The sequence below is a fragment of the Apodemus sylvaticus genome, chromosome 14 (assembly GCF_947179515.1).
Source record: "Apodemus sylvaticus chromosome 14, mApoSyl1.1, whole genome shotgun sequence".
Taxonomy (NCBI): domain Eukaryota; kingdom Metazoa; phylum Chordata; class Mammalia; order Rodentia; family Muridae; genus Apodemus; species Apodemus sylvaticus.
The window spans coordinates 56,827,943-56,846,077 of record NC_067485.1 but is presented as its reverse complement, the minus strand read 5'-3'; the positions used below and the strand labels follow the sequence as shown (position 1 = coordinate 56,846,077).

The 18,135-nt window shown below is 48.0% G+C and overlaps 1 protein-coding gene across 8 annotated transcripts in view; it reads left to right on the top strand.

The window, feature by feature from the left end:
- The window catches only part of Svil (supervillin), a 184,626-nt gene that overhangs the window by 153,089 nt on the left and 13,402 nt on the right, over positions 1–18,135 (top strand). For all 8 annotated transcript variants that reach the window (XM_052157226.1, XM_052157227.1, XM_052157230.1 and 5 more), the window contains 12 exons: positions 25–172; positions 3,961–4,050; positions 4,136–4,222; positions 6,089–6,266; positions 7,829–8,001; positions 9,568–9,723; positions 11,236–11,372; positions 11,994–12,141; positions 12,258–12,403; positions 14,337–14,512; positions 14,987–15,131; positions 15,526–15,802. In XM_052157226.1, the coding sequence (XP_052013186.1) occupies positions 25–172; positions 3,961–4,050; positions 4,136–4,222; positions 6,089–6,266; positions 7,829–8,001; positions 9,568–9,723; positions 11,236–11,372; positions 11,994–12,141; positions 12,258–12,403; positions 14,337–14,512; positions 14,987–15,131; positions 15,526–15,802 (1,861 nt within the window). The remainder of the gene's footprint in view (positions 1–24; positions 173–3,960; positions 4,051–4,135; positions 4,223–6,088; positions 6,267–7,828; positions 8,002–9,567; positions 9,724–11,235; positions 11,373–11,993; positions 12,142–12,257; positions 12,404–14,336; positions 14,513–14,986; positions 15,132–15,525; positions 15,803–18,135) is intronic.

Here is an 18,135-nt window from a genome sequence, read left to right as displayed (position 1 = left end):
CCCTTCTGTGCATTTTGTACACAGAGAGTCACAGAAAGTCGAGAGAGCCAGATGACAATTGAGGAGAGGAAGCACCTCATCACTGTGCGGGAGGAAGCGTGGAAGACGAAGGGCAGAGGTGCTGCCAACGACTCCACACAGTTCACCGTGGCAGGAAGAATGGTGAAGAAAGGTCAGGCCTGTGTGTGCACGCATCTGCGCCCGCGCGTCTGTGTGCCCACACAGCGGGGCACACCTGTCATGGAGGGAGAATGGTGCATGGAAACTCAGCAGGAAGGGGGGAGAGCCCCGTCTTTACATCTCACACTGCACTGATGTTGAGTGAATGAGGTTTTGATGGTTGTGTAGGGTATCTCTGCTGCAGACAACATAGCACTGCCCCTTCAGTACTTCAGGGTAGGAAGCCTGACCCAATCTGTCACTATTTCAGAATCATCTATTTGAAAATCGAGTGCAATTGTGGGATTGAGAAGCGATTGCAGTTCTGCTCCTGCCCCCAAAAAGGAATTTTAACCAATCACTTCCCACAGTTCCTTTAAATTGTTTCCATCATCTTAGGGTCTGAAGTACATACATCTAGACCATCTTCCCACCCCACCACCACCACCAAGGAAAGGCTTGAGCAATCAGGAGTGCCTCTTGTCCTTTGCAAGTCAGCTCTCAGCCCCTTGACTCTAGCTTTGTAAGCTGTGGCTCACAGAGGGCAATTTGCAGGCATGTGACAAATGTCTGAAAGATGTTCTGAATTCCAGAGAAGAGACAGGGATGCCCTGCAGGTCACCTGGTGCACCACAGACCCCAGGCATGCTCTGCAGCTAAACCCAAACAAAGATGCAGGAAGGAGTGCTGCGTCACCTGGATCAGTGGTCTCCAGGGAGTTTGAGGAAGTTTAGGGCTTGAATTCGGGGTTAAATGTTAGGGTCCCCCCCCCCATCATCCATATGCGTGTACCCTCATTTCTCAAACTCTTACCTAAAAGCAGATTTCCTAGTTCCTGGTAATGTCTTCACATCACTTAGTCTTTGGGTTCTGCCAGCTACACCATCAGTTTAGCAGTTGTGCACCTCAGGCCTTCCATTCTGAACAGAACCTCTTTCATGGCATTTGAGAGGTGTTTGCTGGACGGAGCGAGGGCAAACCTTGAAGGGTAATTTTCTTGAATCTTACTAGAAGAAGCCTTTGTGACAAAGCTGTCAAACTTGAAGGATAGCTAAAGGCCATTTGTCCTCACAGGATGAAGTGGGACCTGGCTTTTCTTCAGGGGGATTATGCGACTGTTCAGCCAGGTGTGATCTGGAGCCCAGCCCTCTTCCCACACCTCTCACCCTTCACCACCCACCCTCCACCCCACCACCCACCAACCACTTATTAACAAGAGGCAGGAGTCTGGGCTCAAATCCATTAAAGACACTGGATCCAAAAGTGACCCAGAGCTCATGTCTGCAGCTTGGCTCCGACTCGTGTCCTAACGGTGGTTTGCTCGGCTTTTGTTTTATTTTATTTTGCCGCCGTCTCATCTGAAGAGTCCTGACTGGGCTCCTCCCGTGTACCCTGTACGCCCTGGCCCACACTGCGGGCTTGGATACAGAGTAGTCCACCTCACAGTGAGTGCTCTGCTCCTATTTCCCTGCACAAGCTGTGTATTTTCCCAGGGTTCCTAAGTCATGGGTCTTCTTGGGGGGTAATAATTTCTTTGCTTTTAATCTGATACATTTTTGAACTATTTTTGGAACTATTTTTGAACTATTTTTTGAACTATTAGTTCTTTTTGATTTGCAGTTACATAGCATCTGGTTTTTGTGGACCACAGGTACAACAGTCCCAGACCCTACCCCACCAGCCATCCACAGGAATCTAATCTCACAGCCCCAGAGGCCCATTCAGACAGTTGCAGGGTTTCACTGTTTCTCCCCAGGAAGCCCTGAGCTCTCCTGATTTTCTCTAGTCTTTCTCTGCTTTTTATATTCTATTACTCTGTGTAACAATTACCACATCACAAGATCTCACTAGTGCTTGAGATGGGAGGAAAACCTTAGGACTGCCAAGAATGAAAGAATGTTCCCAGAGAGGAGGCCCTGTCTGTTGCTTTTAGAGTTCACTGAAAAATCTCCTGCTGAGAAGGCAAGGCCCTGAGGTCCAGAAACCCTTTTGTGCATTGTGGCCTGACTGACAGCAGGGGGCACTATAGCAGTGGGATTTGCCTCGAGTCCGAGAAGAAGGCCTGTTGAGCTGCCTGAGTCTAGTTACTGCCTTTAGAGCCAATGGACTGCTCTGGTAACTCAGGCACTCTTTAGTAGGTAATGAGTTGCTGTCTGTCCTATTTTGTGACACCCGATTTTACTTATATTACTACATTTCAAGAAATTTTACTTTCTCATCGACATGAGCTTTTTGCTGACCTGGTAACAGAAATGAGTTTTAGAAAGTATGCACATGAATTTGCAAGTGTGTATGCAAATGAACACTGAGAAGTCTTTCCAGCCTGTTGCTCAGAACTTGAGTATGGGGCCACTTCCAGTCGTGCCTTTTTCCTGAATTTGAATGCTTCATTTGCATCTCTAGCCGTTAGGAGGAAGGAGCAGAACTGCTCTCTCTGTAGATGAGAGTAACACATGTTCTCTGCTGTTGTAGGACAGCACTTACAGGGCTATGTCCTCTTAAATGTGCACCCACACACAGGCACACACATATACACACAGGCACACACACACAGGTACACACAGGCACACACACACAGGTACACACAGGCACACACACATAGGCACACACACATACAGGCACACACAGACACACACAAGTCACACACACAGGCACACACACACAGGTACACACAGGCACACACATAGGCACACATACATACAGGCACACAGACACACACAAGTCACACACAGGCACACACACAGGCATACACAGACACACATATAGGCACACACACAGGCACACACAGACACACAGGCACACACAGGTATACACACACAGGCACACACACAGACACACATATAGGCACACACACAGGTACACACAGGCACACACAGGTATACACACATAGGTATACACACACAGGTATACACACACACAGGTATACACACACACAGGTATATACACACAGGCACACACACAGGCACACACACACAGGCACACACAGGCACACACAGGCACCCACACTGCAGAAGGTGCAGAGAGCAGCAGTAGCTCATTCATTCTTTACAAACACTGCACTTACTTCCCTCCCCAGTGTCCTCTACTCGGGTAGGGGTGAGTATCTCTAAACTTCCTATCTGATGTTTTCATACGTCACACAGTTCTGAGTGCCCTCTGAGCTGAAAGTCCCCTTTGCCTTTTTCATCCGTCCTTCAGCCTCTGCTTGAGTAAACCCTTCACCCTGTCTTGGGGAACACGTGGTTATTTTCAGCATACCTGAGCTGGGCGAGCTCACCTCCCACCATCTCAGATGGCTCTGATGTGTTTGCCTGACACTCAGACCTCTGGGTTACTCTTCACACAGTCAGTGCTCCTAAGTTCACCCTGCCACTGCCTCCTCACAGACTGGAGAGAGCCCTGGTGCCTGGGGCTTTGCTGCCTCGGACAAGAAAGCTTACTCCGAACATCCTCTGTGGGGGATGGTGCACATTGCTTTTCCCCTGTGGCCCCCACCACTCCAGAAGGCCTTGGGAACTCCCTCCTCTTTCCAGCATATTCTAGAAGCCATGTACACGCTCGCTCCATTTCTAGGCTGCGGATATGATTTCCCTTATCTTTACTGTTTATCTTGGAGTGTCAGCTTACCAGCGGCATGCGACATAGGGAGAGGAAAATCCTAGGATTGGCTGTGCCTGGTGGCCGGCCTGGGCATACTGGGCATATACTATTGCTGTAAGGACAAGCACGGGTTCACTGGGCTCTGTGAACTTCCTCAATCTTGAGCATGCATGCTAAACTGTCCCCTTGTGTCTTCTGCAGGTCTGGCATCACCCACAGCCATAACTCCCATCTCATCCCCTCTCTGCAGTAAATCAAGAGGCACTACCCCGGTTTCCAAACCCACGGAAGGTATGTGTCCCTGTCCTCAGTGACATGAGCATCTGAACAGGGAGGCTCATGGGGGCTGACTCACAGATGGCTTCTACATGTTTAGATATTGAAGCCAGACCAGACATGCAGCTGGAATCGGACCTCAAGCTGGACAGGCTGGAAACCTTCCTAAGGCGACTGAACAACAAAGGTATGTGACAGAAGCCAGAGGGGTGCTTCAGCCTGACTTCCTGCCCCATGCCTGGTCTCTGCTCTCTTAGAATCTAAATCCTAGCTTTCAACTTCTTAACTTTTAGAGTTTTGTTTTATTTGACAATCGTTTTTGTTATTGCTATTGATTCTTTCTTTTTTTTTTTCCTTGAAACAAGGTATCACTTAGACCAGGCTAGCCTTGAACTTATTTCAAACCCAAAGATAACCCTGAAGCACCAGCACATACCACAATAGCTGGCTCTCCAAACCCACTTCTGATTGCATTCTCGCTTCAGCCAAGTTATCTCCTTAATTATCTACTTTTCAGCAATTTATACACACACACATGCTTAAAATCTTGTTATTCTTCAAAAAATGAACTTGTAGTCAGTACTAACCAGAGTTCTGTTAAGTTCCACTTAATACTATCCTATATTTGAGATACCCAGCAGTGTATGTGTTACGGACTCCAAACCCTTGGGATGCCAATCCAAGTATGACTCAGCAATTTTGTCTTTTCACTATAAAGCAATTAGTGTTCAAATAGAAAATCGGCTTACTCTTGGATGGGCTTTGAACTTTACACATCCTTTTTGCTAAGGCAAAAGGTATGTTTTCTAATTATCCCAAATAATTTCTAAAATAAAACTCTGGTTTAAAAAAATGATGCAATAAACTCTTTATTATAATAGTTGGTGACACAAAAGGCAATATGCAAAAATAGCCTTTTCTCTCTTGATAAAATGTATCTATTCATTGAGTACCAGGTACTAGGAGTCCCTACAGGCTGAAAATTAAACAAACTGAAAACCAGAGCTATAAGGTCATAATATAATAGTTAATCTGGCTGGGTAAGATATATTAACGATGAAATCTGTTACACAGTTGTCTTTGTTAGACTTTCTATTGGCTTTGATAAATACCAGGACCAAAAGCAAGGACTTGGAAAGGAAAGGGATTTATTGATCAACTGATTGATTTGTCTTACAACTTGTAGCTCATCATCCAGGAAAGTCAGGGCAGGTAGGGCTGGAAGCTGAGGCAGGAACAAATGCAAGGTCATAGAGAAGCACCGCGCTTGCTCTCACGCTCCTGGTGGCTTCAGCCTGATTTCTCACAGCGCCAAGGGCTACCTGCCCGGGGTTTGCGCCACCCACAATGGGCTCGAGCCTTCCACATCAATTGCTACTCAAGAAAATGATACACAGGTTTGCCCACAGACCAATCCCCTGGGGACATTTTCTCAATTGATACTCTCTTTTCCCAAATGACTCTAACCTGTAGCAAGCTGACATAGAACTAGCCAATACAATGGAGTAACAGAGATCTAGTCTGTGGTCACCCGACAACGGCCATGACCACTACAGCGTTCTACCTGCTCTGGGAAATAAAGTTTTATTGGAACACAGCTATGTCCTTTCATTGACCTGCTGTCTGTCCATAGCCACTTTTGCACCATGACAGTAGGGTTGGCAGATTGTATCAGAAGCTATGTGCTCTCCTCAGAGAATTCCCAAATGCTTCCTAGTTCTTTCCAGAAAACGTTTGCGGAACTCTAATAGGGAACAAGGCTAAGGTTAGCTCCCTCTAGTAGAAACGGTCAGGTTCACAACTGCTCATGTGCTCGTGAGGGCAAAGTCATCTTGTTTCCTGTCGTGACCATCACTGCACTTGTAGGATAATCCCTCTGTGAGATGTGGAGGGAGCTGGGAGCTGGAGCACAGGGTAGGCAGGAGAAGGGCTGATTTCATTGCTGTGCTTTACCCACTCCAGGAACTTAGAGAGAGGACATAAAGCATTTCGGGGAAAGGTCACAGCAACTGTTTATCAAAAGCTCATGGTGTATCCGTTCCATTATTGATAGTTGCTGGGATGCAGGAAACGGTTCTCACGGTCACTGGCAAATCTGTCAAGGAGGTGATGAAGTTGGATGATGACGAAACCTTTGCCAAATTCTACCGCAGCGTGGATCACAACATACCCAGAAGTCCTGTGGAGCTGGAGGAGGACTTCGATGTCATTTTTGACCCTTATGCTCCCAAGTGAGTTTGAGAATGACTCCCTTCATGTGCCCCCCCCACACACACACACACATACACACATAGTCCGGTCACCAGAAACTTCTGCCTAGAGTATTTGCTCTAGAGCAAGATGCATGGTGCCTCAGGGTCAACCTGCTATACCTGCACGTCTGCTGCGTGTGCCCTGGATGTGTGTGCAGTCTTGAGGGGTGTGACTGCCTCTCACGTCACCCAAGCATTGCTTTGTGGTATTTTATAATATTACTAGCGTTTTCCACAGTTCTCCCACTGGACACCACAAAACTGGATATTTGATTTCTATGCGCTCAGAGTACCACAATGAGTTAGGAAATCAGGAGCCATAGCTCTTTGCTTAGTGTATAAAATTGATATGCCCATGTCATTTTTGACCCTTATGCTCCCAAGTGAGTTTGAGAATGACTCCCTTCATGTGCCCCCCCCCCACACACACACACATACACACATAGTCCGGTCACCAGAAACTTCTGCCTAGAGTATTTGCTTTCTCAAAGGCACCTAAAGGTACCCAGGAAAACATTATAGAAAGTGATTATGTGTTAGGATTCCAGAAAGATACATGTGTTGAACCGAGATCAACAAAAACAAAGAAACAAACTTGGGAGACAAGTTCGTTTACACTCAGGTGTGCCTTGAGTGTAGAGAGACAGCTGCAGCACAGCCCCTCTTAAGGCTGTCTTCCCGTATGCTGGCTTCTCTCTTGGTCAAACTACAATCATGGGGAAAGAAGTACCACATCCAACCCCAGATGGACAGGCACACTCTTCCCTGTGCAACTGTCAGAGCCCCTGTCTCTTCCAGGAGAATGTTCACTCACGGGAGGGTCCCCTCAGCTCCTCCTGCTGCGATGTCCTGCTTTGGATGTTCAGTTCACTCTCTCCACATCCAGCCGGCATTGCTGAAGCTCTTATGTGTAATTGTGTAATGGAATAACATAAACTAAAGCATGTTTGTGCTCACATGCATACTGGTGGTACACAAAGGATGCTTCAGGGCACAGAGACCGTGGCAATTCTTTATCCCCACAGGGGTCTGTTGGGAGGTCATGACACTCCTACACTACTTCCACAGGCTGGTCGACCCAGACTTGGGTGAGGCAGTCTCAGAGACCAGAGATGATTCTGAAGGCCTATTTTATTCCAGTATATTCGTCACAGTATATACTTTCCTGGTAGTACCTGTTAGGCTGCCTTAATAAGAACTGTGAACAGAAAAGCTATGTGTGAAAAAATTTAGTCTGGAGCAAAAAGATTCAATGGAAGTGCAATTGCCGTCTGCTGAGTCCGAGAAATGATTGGTGGTAGCAGCAGCAGGTGTGTGTGCCTGTGTGTGTGTGCGTGTGTGTGTGTGTGTGTGTGTGTGTGTGTGTGTGTGTGTATGTGTGTATATGTGTGTCTGTGTGTGTGTTCACACATGCGCATGCAAAGTGTCCCAGGCTCTCTAACCCACACAAGATTGGGAAGTAAAAATAGTGGACTCTATTGCCCTGGGTCCAAGACCAGAAGGTAAGGTGACATCCTGGGCCACATCTGCTTTGCCCGCAGGTTGACATCTTCCGTGGCAGAGCATAAGCGCTCAGTCAGGCCCAAGCGCCGGGTCCAGGCTTCCAAGAACCCGCTCAAACTGCTGGCAGCAAGAGACGACCTCCTTCAGGAATACACGGAGCAAAGGCTAAACATTGCCTTCATGGAGTCCAAGCGGATGAAAGTGGAAAAGAGTGAGTGTGGGGGCTACAGCCTGTCCCCCCAAGGTGTTCGGAGAGCACTCCTTAACAAAGTGAGACACACAAACACATGTATGCCTGCCTCGAATTTAAAGATTTCCCACTAAATTGCTGCTTAAATTATGCCATTTTGCTGAGTTGGGTCTCGAGATGAAAATGTCTCTGGATTTTGTAATTCCTCCTGTTTTCAGCTCTGGCAAACCCAAGCACAGCAATTCTCCACTGAATCTAAGAGTGCTTGAGGAGATCTCCTGTGGGTACCCAAGTAGATGCATGTTCTCACCAGGAGATGTGTATCCTCACCAGCATTTTAAACCATGCTTTCAGATTGTTCTGGGAGAAGTCCTGGGACTTCATGGAGATAGGTTAGGTGGGTTCAGGTGGGAGCACTTGGAATGAACTGGACTGGAGAGTGAGGTTGGTCTCTGACTGTACCCTGACCCTGAGATACACATCTCAGCTTTATCTGGCCCAGAGTGTCAGTTCCACTATGTCAAATAGTGATTTCCATGGTGGTAATAGCATCCATAATCTTGATATTTAAGTATTTTTGCTGTAGTCTTTATTTTCCTCTTAGCATTTATAAATCAATTTGCCAAAGGTTTTTGTTTTGAGAGTATTTAGTGGGCGGCTCATGACTGCTATCCCAGTACTTGGTGTTTGAACATGGTAGAACCTCGAGTTACAGGGTAGTCTGGACTACATAGTAAGACCCTATCTCCAAAACTAAGGGGGAAGGAAGGAAGGAAGGAAGGAAGGAAGGAAGGAAGGAAGGAAGGAAGGAAGGAAGGAAGGAAGGAAGGAAGGAAGGAGGTAAGGAGAGGACAAAAGAAAGGAGGAGAGGAGAGGAGATTCCATGTCCTTCCACCTTAACCTATCTAACCTTTCTCCATGTAGTAGAAAGAAGGAAAAAGGGGGAAATTTAGAGGAAATAATTGTCTTTGCAGTCTAACTAGTTGGCTGAGAAACGCTTCCCATAAGACAGAAGCCATCTAAAGGACCGAACAGCATCAGTGTTCTGTTTCAGTACTAGAATCTTGTGGAGCACATGAGTACAACGTGGGGAGCTGGCCTCAAGCAAGAGTGAGGTTGAGATGTATCCAAAACCTCAAAACTCTCATCACCCGCCCTGCCCAGGCCTGCATGCCTTGGTGCATGTAGCCTGTGTAACCCCCACCTCTGTCCTTCCTGAGGTAGTCAATTTGGCCTTAATGGCCAAATTACAGGTTTAAGTACCTGGGATCCCTCATCATGCAAATGAGACATTTCTAACACCTCAACCCTAGCCAATAATGTACACTCTCTCTGAAAACCCCTACAGTCCAATGCAACAGGACTGTCTCACTAAATACCGTCCAGGAGAGCTGCCTCCCACAGCCTGACAAGTTCTGTGAGACTCATCAGTGGCGGTTGATGCATCCTGTACTGCTTTTAATTCCGCACACAGTGATTGAGCATTGAACAGTGCGGCTCCTCAGGCTTGAGTCCGGTCGGTTAGCAGTCATCTATGATTAAAAACACTGACTTTCAACTACGCATCCTCCCGACCTCCCTTCACAGTGTCATCCAACTCCAACTTCTCAGAAGTGACTCTGGCAGGCCTGGCCAGCAGGGAGAACTTCAGCAGCATCAACCTGAGGAGCGTCAACCTGATGGAACAGAACTCCAACAACAGTGCCGTGCCCTACAAGAAGCTCATGCTGTTGCAGATTAAAGGTATTCTTCAGAGTGGTTTCAGGCTGTTCAATGTAGGGCAATAGACTCCTGGCTGCATCCATTTTTGCCTATGGGGGGGCGGGGCAGGCAGTCTCTCTGAGTCCCCCATCTAGGTGCTACACTGGGACAACACAGACTCCATCGGGTGGGAATATTCTTCCCACTGGATTTCTGAGAATATGAATGAGGACAAGGGAGTTGCTGAGTAGGAGACCTAAAGTTGGCCTTGGTCTTTTACCCTTTCAGAATCTCAGCTTTTGATCCTGCTTCCTCTGGTGCAGTAGCCCACACCCCAGCTCTGCTGTGCACTTTGCCAGATATGCCCTCAGCCTCCAGCATGGGGCTGCACACCCTTCTCAGTCCTTCCCACTGGGATAAGGCATCACCCATATCAGACAGACTAAGGAAAGACATCCCTGGGGAAGGAATCATGGGAAGGCAGGAGTGAGCCTTGCCCATCCCCAGGTTCCACTCCCCTGCCCTTTTTGAAGGAGCAGCAGGAAGTCAGGGCTGTAAGGAGGAAGGGCAGCTCCACTCCTAGAGGTGACCGAGTCACCTCTGGATCCCCAAGATCATCATCACCCTTGGGCCACCAAGTCAAGGATAGATGGGGTAGCATCTGCCTCTGCCAAGGATTCTAGGGTGTTTTCTACAAACCCATTTCCTTTTTGGTGTATTTAAAAGACTAGTGAAGGGTGGGGGAACAGACAACTGAGTGAGTATAACTACTTCTATCCGCATGAGAACCCATACTTGAATCCCTGATGCCCACATAAAAACCAGACACTAGCGACTGTGCCTGTGACCCCAGCATTGCAGGGCAGAGACAGACCGATCCCCGGAGCTGGCTTGCCAACCAGTCTAGGCACAATAGCAACCTTCAGCCTCAGTCCCTAGGGAAGAAAACCACTGAACTCCTCTGATCACCACATACCCATGTGTGGGTACGCACACTTGCACACACTTATGTACACAACGCTCACAAAAGACAAGTGAGGAGCTCTGATGCAGAAATCAGACTAGGTATGCAATCACGGAATGCTCCACCTCGGCAAATCACTTAGAAGCGAGTGGTACCAGGCAGTACTTCCCTCCAAGCTGGTCGCATCCAGTTGCTATGGAGTTAGTGTCTGTGGAAGGAGATGCTGTGAGGAGGCATGCCTTACTCTAAGGCATGGCTAGGTGTGAGCACAGGACATAGGCTATGTGAAGAGAAGGTAGCATGAATGTGACAGAGGGGTCAGGGTGTCCTTGCCTCTCTTCCAAGACAGGAGACCCTCGATACATCCATAAACATGCTAAAATCCAAGGCTTTGAAGCCATTTTGAAGAAGCTCAAAGATCTTAGGGCACGTATGATGACTGTGCATTGTGACCCATCTTAACGTCCACATGTGGCTGGTCCTGGGAACTTCTAATGGTAGTCAGTCTTTAGAATGGGAGGTGTGTAGCTGGGATGTGTTCATCATGGAAGTCTGCGTGGTGCTAAAAGGACTTTGGGGCTTGTCCACAGGAAGAAGACACGTGCAGACAAGGTTGGTGGAGCCCCGAGCCTCATCCCTCAACAGTGGAGACTGCTTCCTTCTGCTCTCTCCTCAGTACTGCTTCCTGTGGGTGGGAGAGTTCTCCAACGTCATCGAGAAAGCAAAGGTCAGTGTCTGAACGACAAGATGTCTCTACTGCTGTGTCCTTTACACGACAGCAAGGTGCTCTGGTCCATGCCGAGCGTCTCTCAGATACTGCGTGTTTCATTCAAGCAGAAAGGGTCAGGTAGCATTTCCTTTGCCAATATCTCTGAAGAAGCTTTCGTGAAGTGCTGAAGGGAAGGTCTGCGATGTGCATCTCCAGTGTGAGAGCCCTGCGTCTAAGCTGGCTCCTGGGTGAAGAGCCAGTGTGGGAATCCCATGGGGGAAACCTCAGGATTCAAAAGTGTTCAAAGCCTGTGAGTTATCTGTTGTATCCGACACACTGAGCTTGGTTGTAGAACTGCATACATCCAGACCATTGAAGAAGGAATTAACACACATACTCAGCCCCAGACAAGGTATAGTGTCCAAAGTCCATAAGTTCTCTGTTGAATTTCACACTCAGGGTTATCGTTCCAAAGACTTGATACATCTGCTCCCATAATTACATTTTCTTGGCTGAGACAACCAATGTTTGCCGCCCTATGTCTCACACCTTTCCTATACGTTGAGTTTTCTCTGATGGCAGCATATGCAAACCACACTGGTTTTTCTTCCCAGGTCATTGTGTCCTGTTCTTTTCTAGGCATCTGAACTTGCAACGTTAATTCAGACAAAGAGGGAGCTTGGTTGTAGAGCTACATACATCCAGACCATTGAAGAAGGAATTAACACGCATACTCATGCAGCCAAAGACTTCTGGAAGCTCTTGGGTGGCCAGACCAGTTACCAATGTAAGAATTTACCATAATTCACAGTGAAAAGGTTTGGACATCCTGTGTCCCAAGCCCCATCCCTTAACTGATCCTCTTAAGTCAACTACTTTCTAATGTCCTGTCTTACTCCAAAGCTGCCGGAGACCCAAAGGAAGATGAGCTGTATGAGACAGCCATCATAGAGACGAACTGTGTCTACCGCCTGACAGATGACAAACTCGTTCCCGATGACGACTACTGGGGGAAGATTCCCAAGTGTTCCCTTCTGCAGTCCAAAGAGGTACCAGCTTCAAGGATCTAAAACTTCAGAGAGTGCTAAAGGATGCCTAGTTACTATTTCAAACCATTACCGCTATCTATACCATACAAACGAAGTTCAGAATATTTTTCAAAAGTGGCATAGATTATTGAAGGATTTTATATTTTACACAAAATATAACTATTATCTCTGCATCTTGAGTTATATAAGATCAAAGGAAATTTTAGTTAGTCCTGAAGTTTCAGGAATAATTAATGTGAGTATATGAAGCTACTTATAATTCAAATAATCTAAAGACTGGTCAAGTATTTTTTTTTTTCACTCGTCCCAGTAGCCATGTATTTCCGCTGTCATTAAGTGTAATAATTGCTAAAGGAAAAAGGAAGCCATACAGAGCCCTTACACTCTCCTGGGTAGAAGCACATTAGAAAGAACTCAGGGACAGCACAATGGCTCAGTGTACCGCCAACCGTGGAGACCTGGGTTCAGGTCCCAGGTCCCACATGGTAGACAGAGAGAACCAACCCCCTTGAATCATTCTCGAACTTCCTTGTGTGTGCACATGAACACACACAAATAAATTCATGATCTTCTTTCTAAAAGTCACAAGATTTTCTTTTCTTATTTTTATATGTATGGGTATGTTCCTTGTGTACATATCTCTATACTATATGCATATAATGCCCACAGAGGTCAGAAGAGGCATCAGATCCTCTGGCATTGGAATTACAGACCACGTAGCCACCACGTAGCCACCACGTAGCCACCACGTAGCCACCACGTAGGTTCTGGGAATCAAACCTGGGTCCTCCGAAAGAGCAGTATATGCCGTTTACCACTGAGCCACCTCTCCAGCCCCATATTTTCTCTTCTAGCAATTCTGTCTTTTGACTAGCGAGCTTGTTCGTTTACATTTCACACACATACACAACACTAATCTAATTTTAAAACTTTTAGTAAATACCAGGGATGTTAACCCTAGAGCTTACCAGCTAAGTGAAATAAATCAGACATGGAGAGAAAAATATTCTGTGATCTCATCTCTATGTGGAATCCCTGCCCCAAGGAAATAAAATCAGAAAAGAAAATAGAAACTTCAGAGGTTAGGCCTGGGGAGGGAAAGCACGCGGAGGAGGGGCAGAGGGCAGCAGGTGTTGGGGAGCAGAGCGTGTCCAGGTAACTGTTACTCAGCATGTGGCTACAGTCGGTCAACTGTCGCTGCTGTGACCCCTACCAAATGTAGAGATTGTAGCTGCTCCTGCCTCTAAGACAATAGCAAGCAGGAGTGAGCAGCAGAATATGGTGATGGTAGTGTCAGTCACCGTGCTGCTACAGCCACCTGTCTATCCCAGAGCATCCTGTGTACACGGTATAGTTACATTCAAATATATAATAATATATTTTAATAATAAACTGAGGAAAGTATCATCTAAAGCTATACTGAGGGTACAATGGATATGAGCATTTAAATGGGAACAAAAGTCATAGAAAAGGAAATAATTTTAAGCAGAGATAAAATGGAACCTAGTTGGGAGTTAAAGCAGACTTCAGAGTGCTGGAGATAAGGCAGAAAACAGCATTCCATTCATACACCCATTCTACAGACACTCAGCACTGAGCCCCAAGGTAAGAATGGTATGCCGTCTGCCCCGAAGGGTCTTAGAACTGCACACAGGAGGGACGGTGTTAACCTGCTCTTAACCTGCTATGTATGTGATAAGCTGTGAGTGTAGAATGAATGAATGATGAATGAATGAATGAATGAATGTATATGAGAGTGAGTGTAGGAGGGAGAAACTAGGTAGAGCGGAAGGAAGGAAGAAAGGAAATCCTTACCTAACCCTTGATTTAAGGCTTTGGGTGGATTGAACATTCATAAGCGTGACATCAGCAGCAGAGCTGGAGCCCCGGAGTCCGCCCTTGAAGTTCACGCATCCTTTTGTGCCGTTTCCAGGTCCTGGTGTTTGACTTTGGTAGTGAAGTTTATGTGTGGCATGGGAAGGAAGTCACGTTGGCACAACGGAAAATAGCATTCCAGCTGGCTAAGCACTTATGGAACGGAACCTTTGACTATGACAACTGTGACATCAACCCCCTGGACCCCGGAGAGTGCAATCCACTCATTCCCAGGTACCCCTGCTGCCTACTCCTCCAGCTTGGGTCTTGTGCATGCCTGCTCTTCCCAAGACATCCAACATGGCTTCTCACACAGAGGCCACAGATTTAGGGAAGGCTTACATGCTGTGGCCTAGGAAGGTCACAGAACAGAACCCTCCTGTAGCTGTCACCTAACTCGTGAGACTGGAGGCTGTAGTCTTAGGAACATCCCTCAACCCCACTCACTCATTCACCCGACCCCTGCCACCCCTACATCTCACATCTGTTGTGGTAAGTCAGTATTTCCCAGGTTTCCGAAGGTGTCTTCCTGCCCTGAGCACTAGACACTGTGGTCACCATGCGTCTCTCGTCCCCTAGGCAAGTCCGCAGAGGAAAGTCACAGAGTACACTCGTGAGGCTTGGCGATGGCTGTGGGCACCTCGTGGGCGCTCCAGCAGCAGCCATGGCTGACTCTAGGCCCTTTTCCTACCCGCTCCCACACTGCAGGAAAGGACAAGGGCGGCCTGACTGGGCAATATTTGGAAGAGTTACGGAGCACAATGAGACTATTCTCTTCAAGGAGAAATTTCTCGACTGGACAGAACTGAAAAGACCCACAGAGAAGAATTCTGGGGAAGTCGTCCAGCAGAAGGTACAGTCCCTGAGAGCAGGTCCAAGATGAAGAGCAGCAAAAATGGCCCTGGTGGCCAAAAGCTTCTGAGGTACACTAGCGGTGAGGCAAAAGGCTGTCCGGATTCCATTCTTGGTTTCACTGTGTGGCTATTCGGGGTCCACAGATGCTAACCCAGCATAGCCTTCTAAGTGCAGTAAGATAGCGCAAGATGCCACGAAAGCTATACGTCTGCACTGTCTCATTAGCAGCTGTGACGGGGCTGGGGACAACGATGGCCTGCTGGCAGCCAGGCCCTGGGTTCTACCTCCAGCACCACAACAAAGAGAAAAGAAAGCACTTCAAACAGCACGGGGTGTAGCCAGACCTGTCTGTCTGCAGCTCGGGGAACCTGAACATCTCTGTTCCCTTGTAGGATGACCCGAGGGCTGACGTCAAGCCCTATGATGTGACACGGATGGTGGCGGCACCCCAGATGACAACCAGCACCATCTTAGATGGGGTGAACGTTGGCCGTGGCTATGGCCTGGTGGAAGGAGACGACAGAAGGCAGATTGAGATTGCCACCGTCTCTGTGGATGTGTGGCATATTCTGGAATTTGACTACAGCAGGCTCCCCAGGCAGAGCATCGGGCAGTTCCACGAGGGGGACGCCTATGTGGTCAAGTGGAAGTACATGGCGAGCACAGCAGGTCAGTGGGCATGCGTGTTCTGTCCCTTCAGAAGGCTGGGCAGGCCGCGCCTGGGGCGGGGTCCTCTGCATTGCCTCAGGAGCCAAGAGGCAAACTAGTCATGTGCAGGTAAGGACCCCAGGAGAGACGCACCGTGGGATTCCTGGCAGCCTGGATGGCTGGCATGCTAATACTCACATCCAATTAAAAACAAAACCAACTGTGCGTGTCTGCTCCACACTCTTGTGATACCCTCAAGAGCTTTCCGGGAAAGTCAGGATTTGCTTCCACATGGTACTGACTTGTGGCCTGTGCACTGTGTAGACGTCATTGAGTGGGGCATATGCGAGTCGCTCAGCAGTGCATCAGCGTAGCGCCAAATGGACAGCTAAATATTTGTTTTTAAGAAGTAGAGGTGCTAGGGTGCAGCTCAGTGGTAGAGACTTCACCTTTGCATGTTGAAGGTTCTGCATTTTATCTTCAATAAGGATAAAGTCTTGGGGCTGGGGAGATAACTCAGTGGGTCGAGTTCCTGCCGTGCGTGGATGAGGATCTGAGTTTCAATCCCCAGTATCCTCATTAAAGCTGAGTGGACATGGTGGCTGTACCCACCCCACGGGAGAGGTGGCACGGCAGGTCCCCAGAGCTCCCTGCACTCTGTGAGTGGGCACTCACTGGACAGTCAGTGAGCTCTGGGTTCAGTGAGACCCTGTCTCTGACAGTAAGGTGGAGAGGACACTGCACTCTACTTCTGGCCTCTTGGCATACAGATTCTCTCTCCTCCTCGTCCTCCTCCTCCTCGTCCTCCTCCTCCTCCTTCTCTCTCCTCCTCCCCCTTTCTCTTCCTCCTCCTCCCTCCCCCTCTCTTTCTCCTCCTCCTCTTTCTCCTCCTCTTTCTGCTTCTCCTTCTCATCCTCCATCTCTTTCTCCTCTCTCCTCTTCCTCCTTCTCTTCCTCTCCTCCTCCTCCTCCCCCTTCTTCCTCCTCCTCTCTCCTCCTCCCCCTCCTCCCCCTGAAGATAGGAGTACTAACTCTTTTTCATGGATCATATTAAGTGGACCAATTTTTAAATTGCTTTATTTATGAGGTTTGGGGGTTGGCTTGGCTTGATTAGGTTTTGAGACAGGATCTCAATATGTAGCCCAGGCTGGCTCAGTCTTCCTGTCTCGGCTTCCTGGGTATTGAGGTTGTTACAGGTGTTGATGAAGTACTCTGCAACTAATCTCTCGATGCTCAGGCAAGACGCTGGGGTCTGGGCAAGCCCCTCACAGCGGCTGGCATTGTCCCGACTTCTCAGATGAGGACCAGGACAGCCACCGGGCTAGCAGAGGGCAGAGCAGCAGGCTGCAGGCTCCTTTGCTCTTTAGAGCCAACTGTGACAAGCCCCCACCATGCCTCGCCCTGCAGAGGGGGTTGGATCTGACCTTGATATGGGAAGAAGGGAGCAGCAGGGCTGGCTGGCTCGGGGTTTGATCTAATGCACTCTAAATGTCTGGGACCTCCCAAACAAGCAGCAGCAGAAACGGGTCTCCAGGGAATGGCTTCTCCTTCCGGGCTTCCAGTCAGTGAGTGGTAGGGGAGGTTCTTGTCCCTTCCTTCCTTCCTTCCTAAGAGCCATCAGATCTGTCTCTCCCCTAACGAGGCCACCTCAGCGAATGAGGCCACAGGTGTCTGAATCTACAGCTGGAGGAGGAAGCTCAGAGCCTTGCTTACCAGTTAGGCATTCTGGGTAAGGCTGCTCAGCCTCTGAGGCTTCTCTCAGAAAATGGGGAAGGTGTTATAGGCTCTGCATACCAAGCCAATGCAGATGACAAAAATGTATTGTAATCGAACTGCTACTAACAGATCTGGGCCACAGAATAAACTGAGAAGCTGAACCTTGATACTCCCCCACCTAAGCTTTTAAACTTGAAAACCACAAACATCTGTGCCAAGTTAGAGTTACATTTTCCCACCAATCAAGATTTAGTGATAGGGGACTTCCTTAGGAACATGTCTTTGTGGTACATTTAGCTTGTTCCCTTTGGTTGGGGTGTTCAGCTGTAGCAGGAAGACTTGCCTAGCATTTGTGTCTTATTTGCTGACCGGGATGAAGTTACCAAGGGAGGTCTTGGGAACTTAAACTTTTATTTGATCTATATTCAAAATGGAAGTTTTATTCAAAAGAGCTTCAGTTTGGGTCCTTCTTACAAAGGCAGTGTCTGGCCCAGAGAACATTTGATTGGCCCTCTGCATGCTGCTTTGGGGAGGGGTTTAACGTGTTAGCATGGTGCCCAGCGCCTGTCTTTATTGTAGTTTCTGGGAAAGCCCCCCTGGAAATTTTCACCAGACACAGCAAAATCACTGAGTAGTTT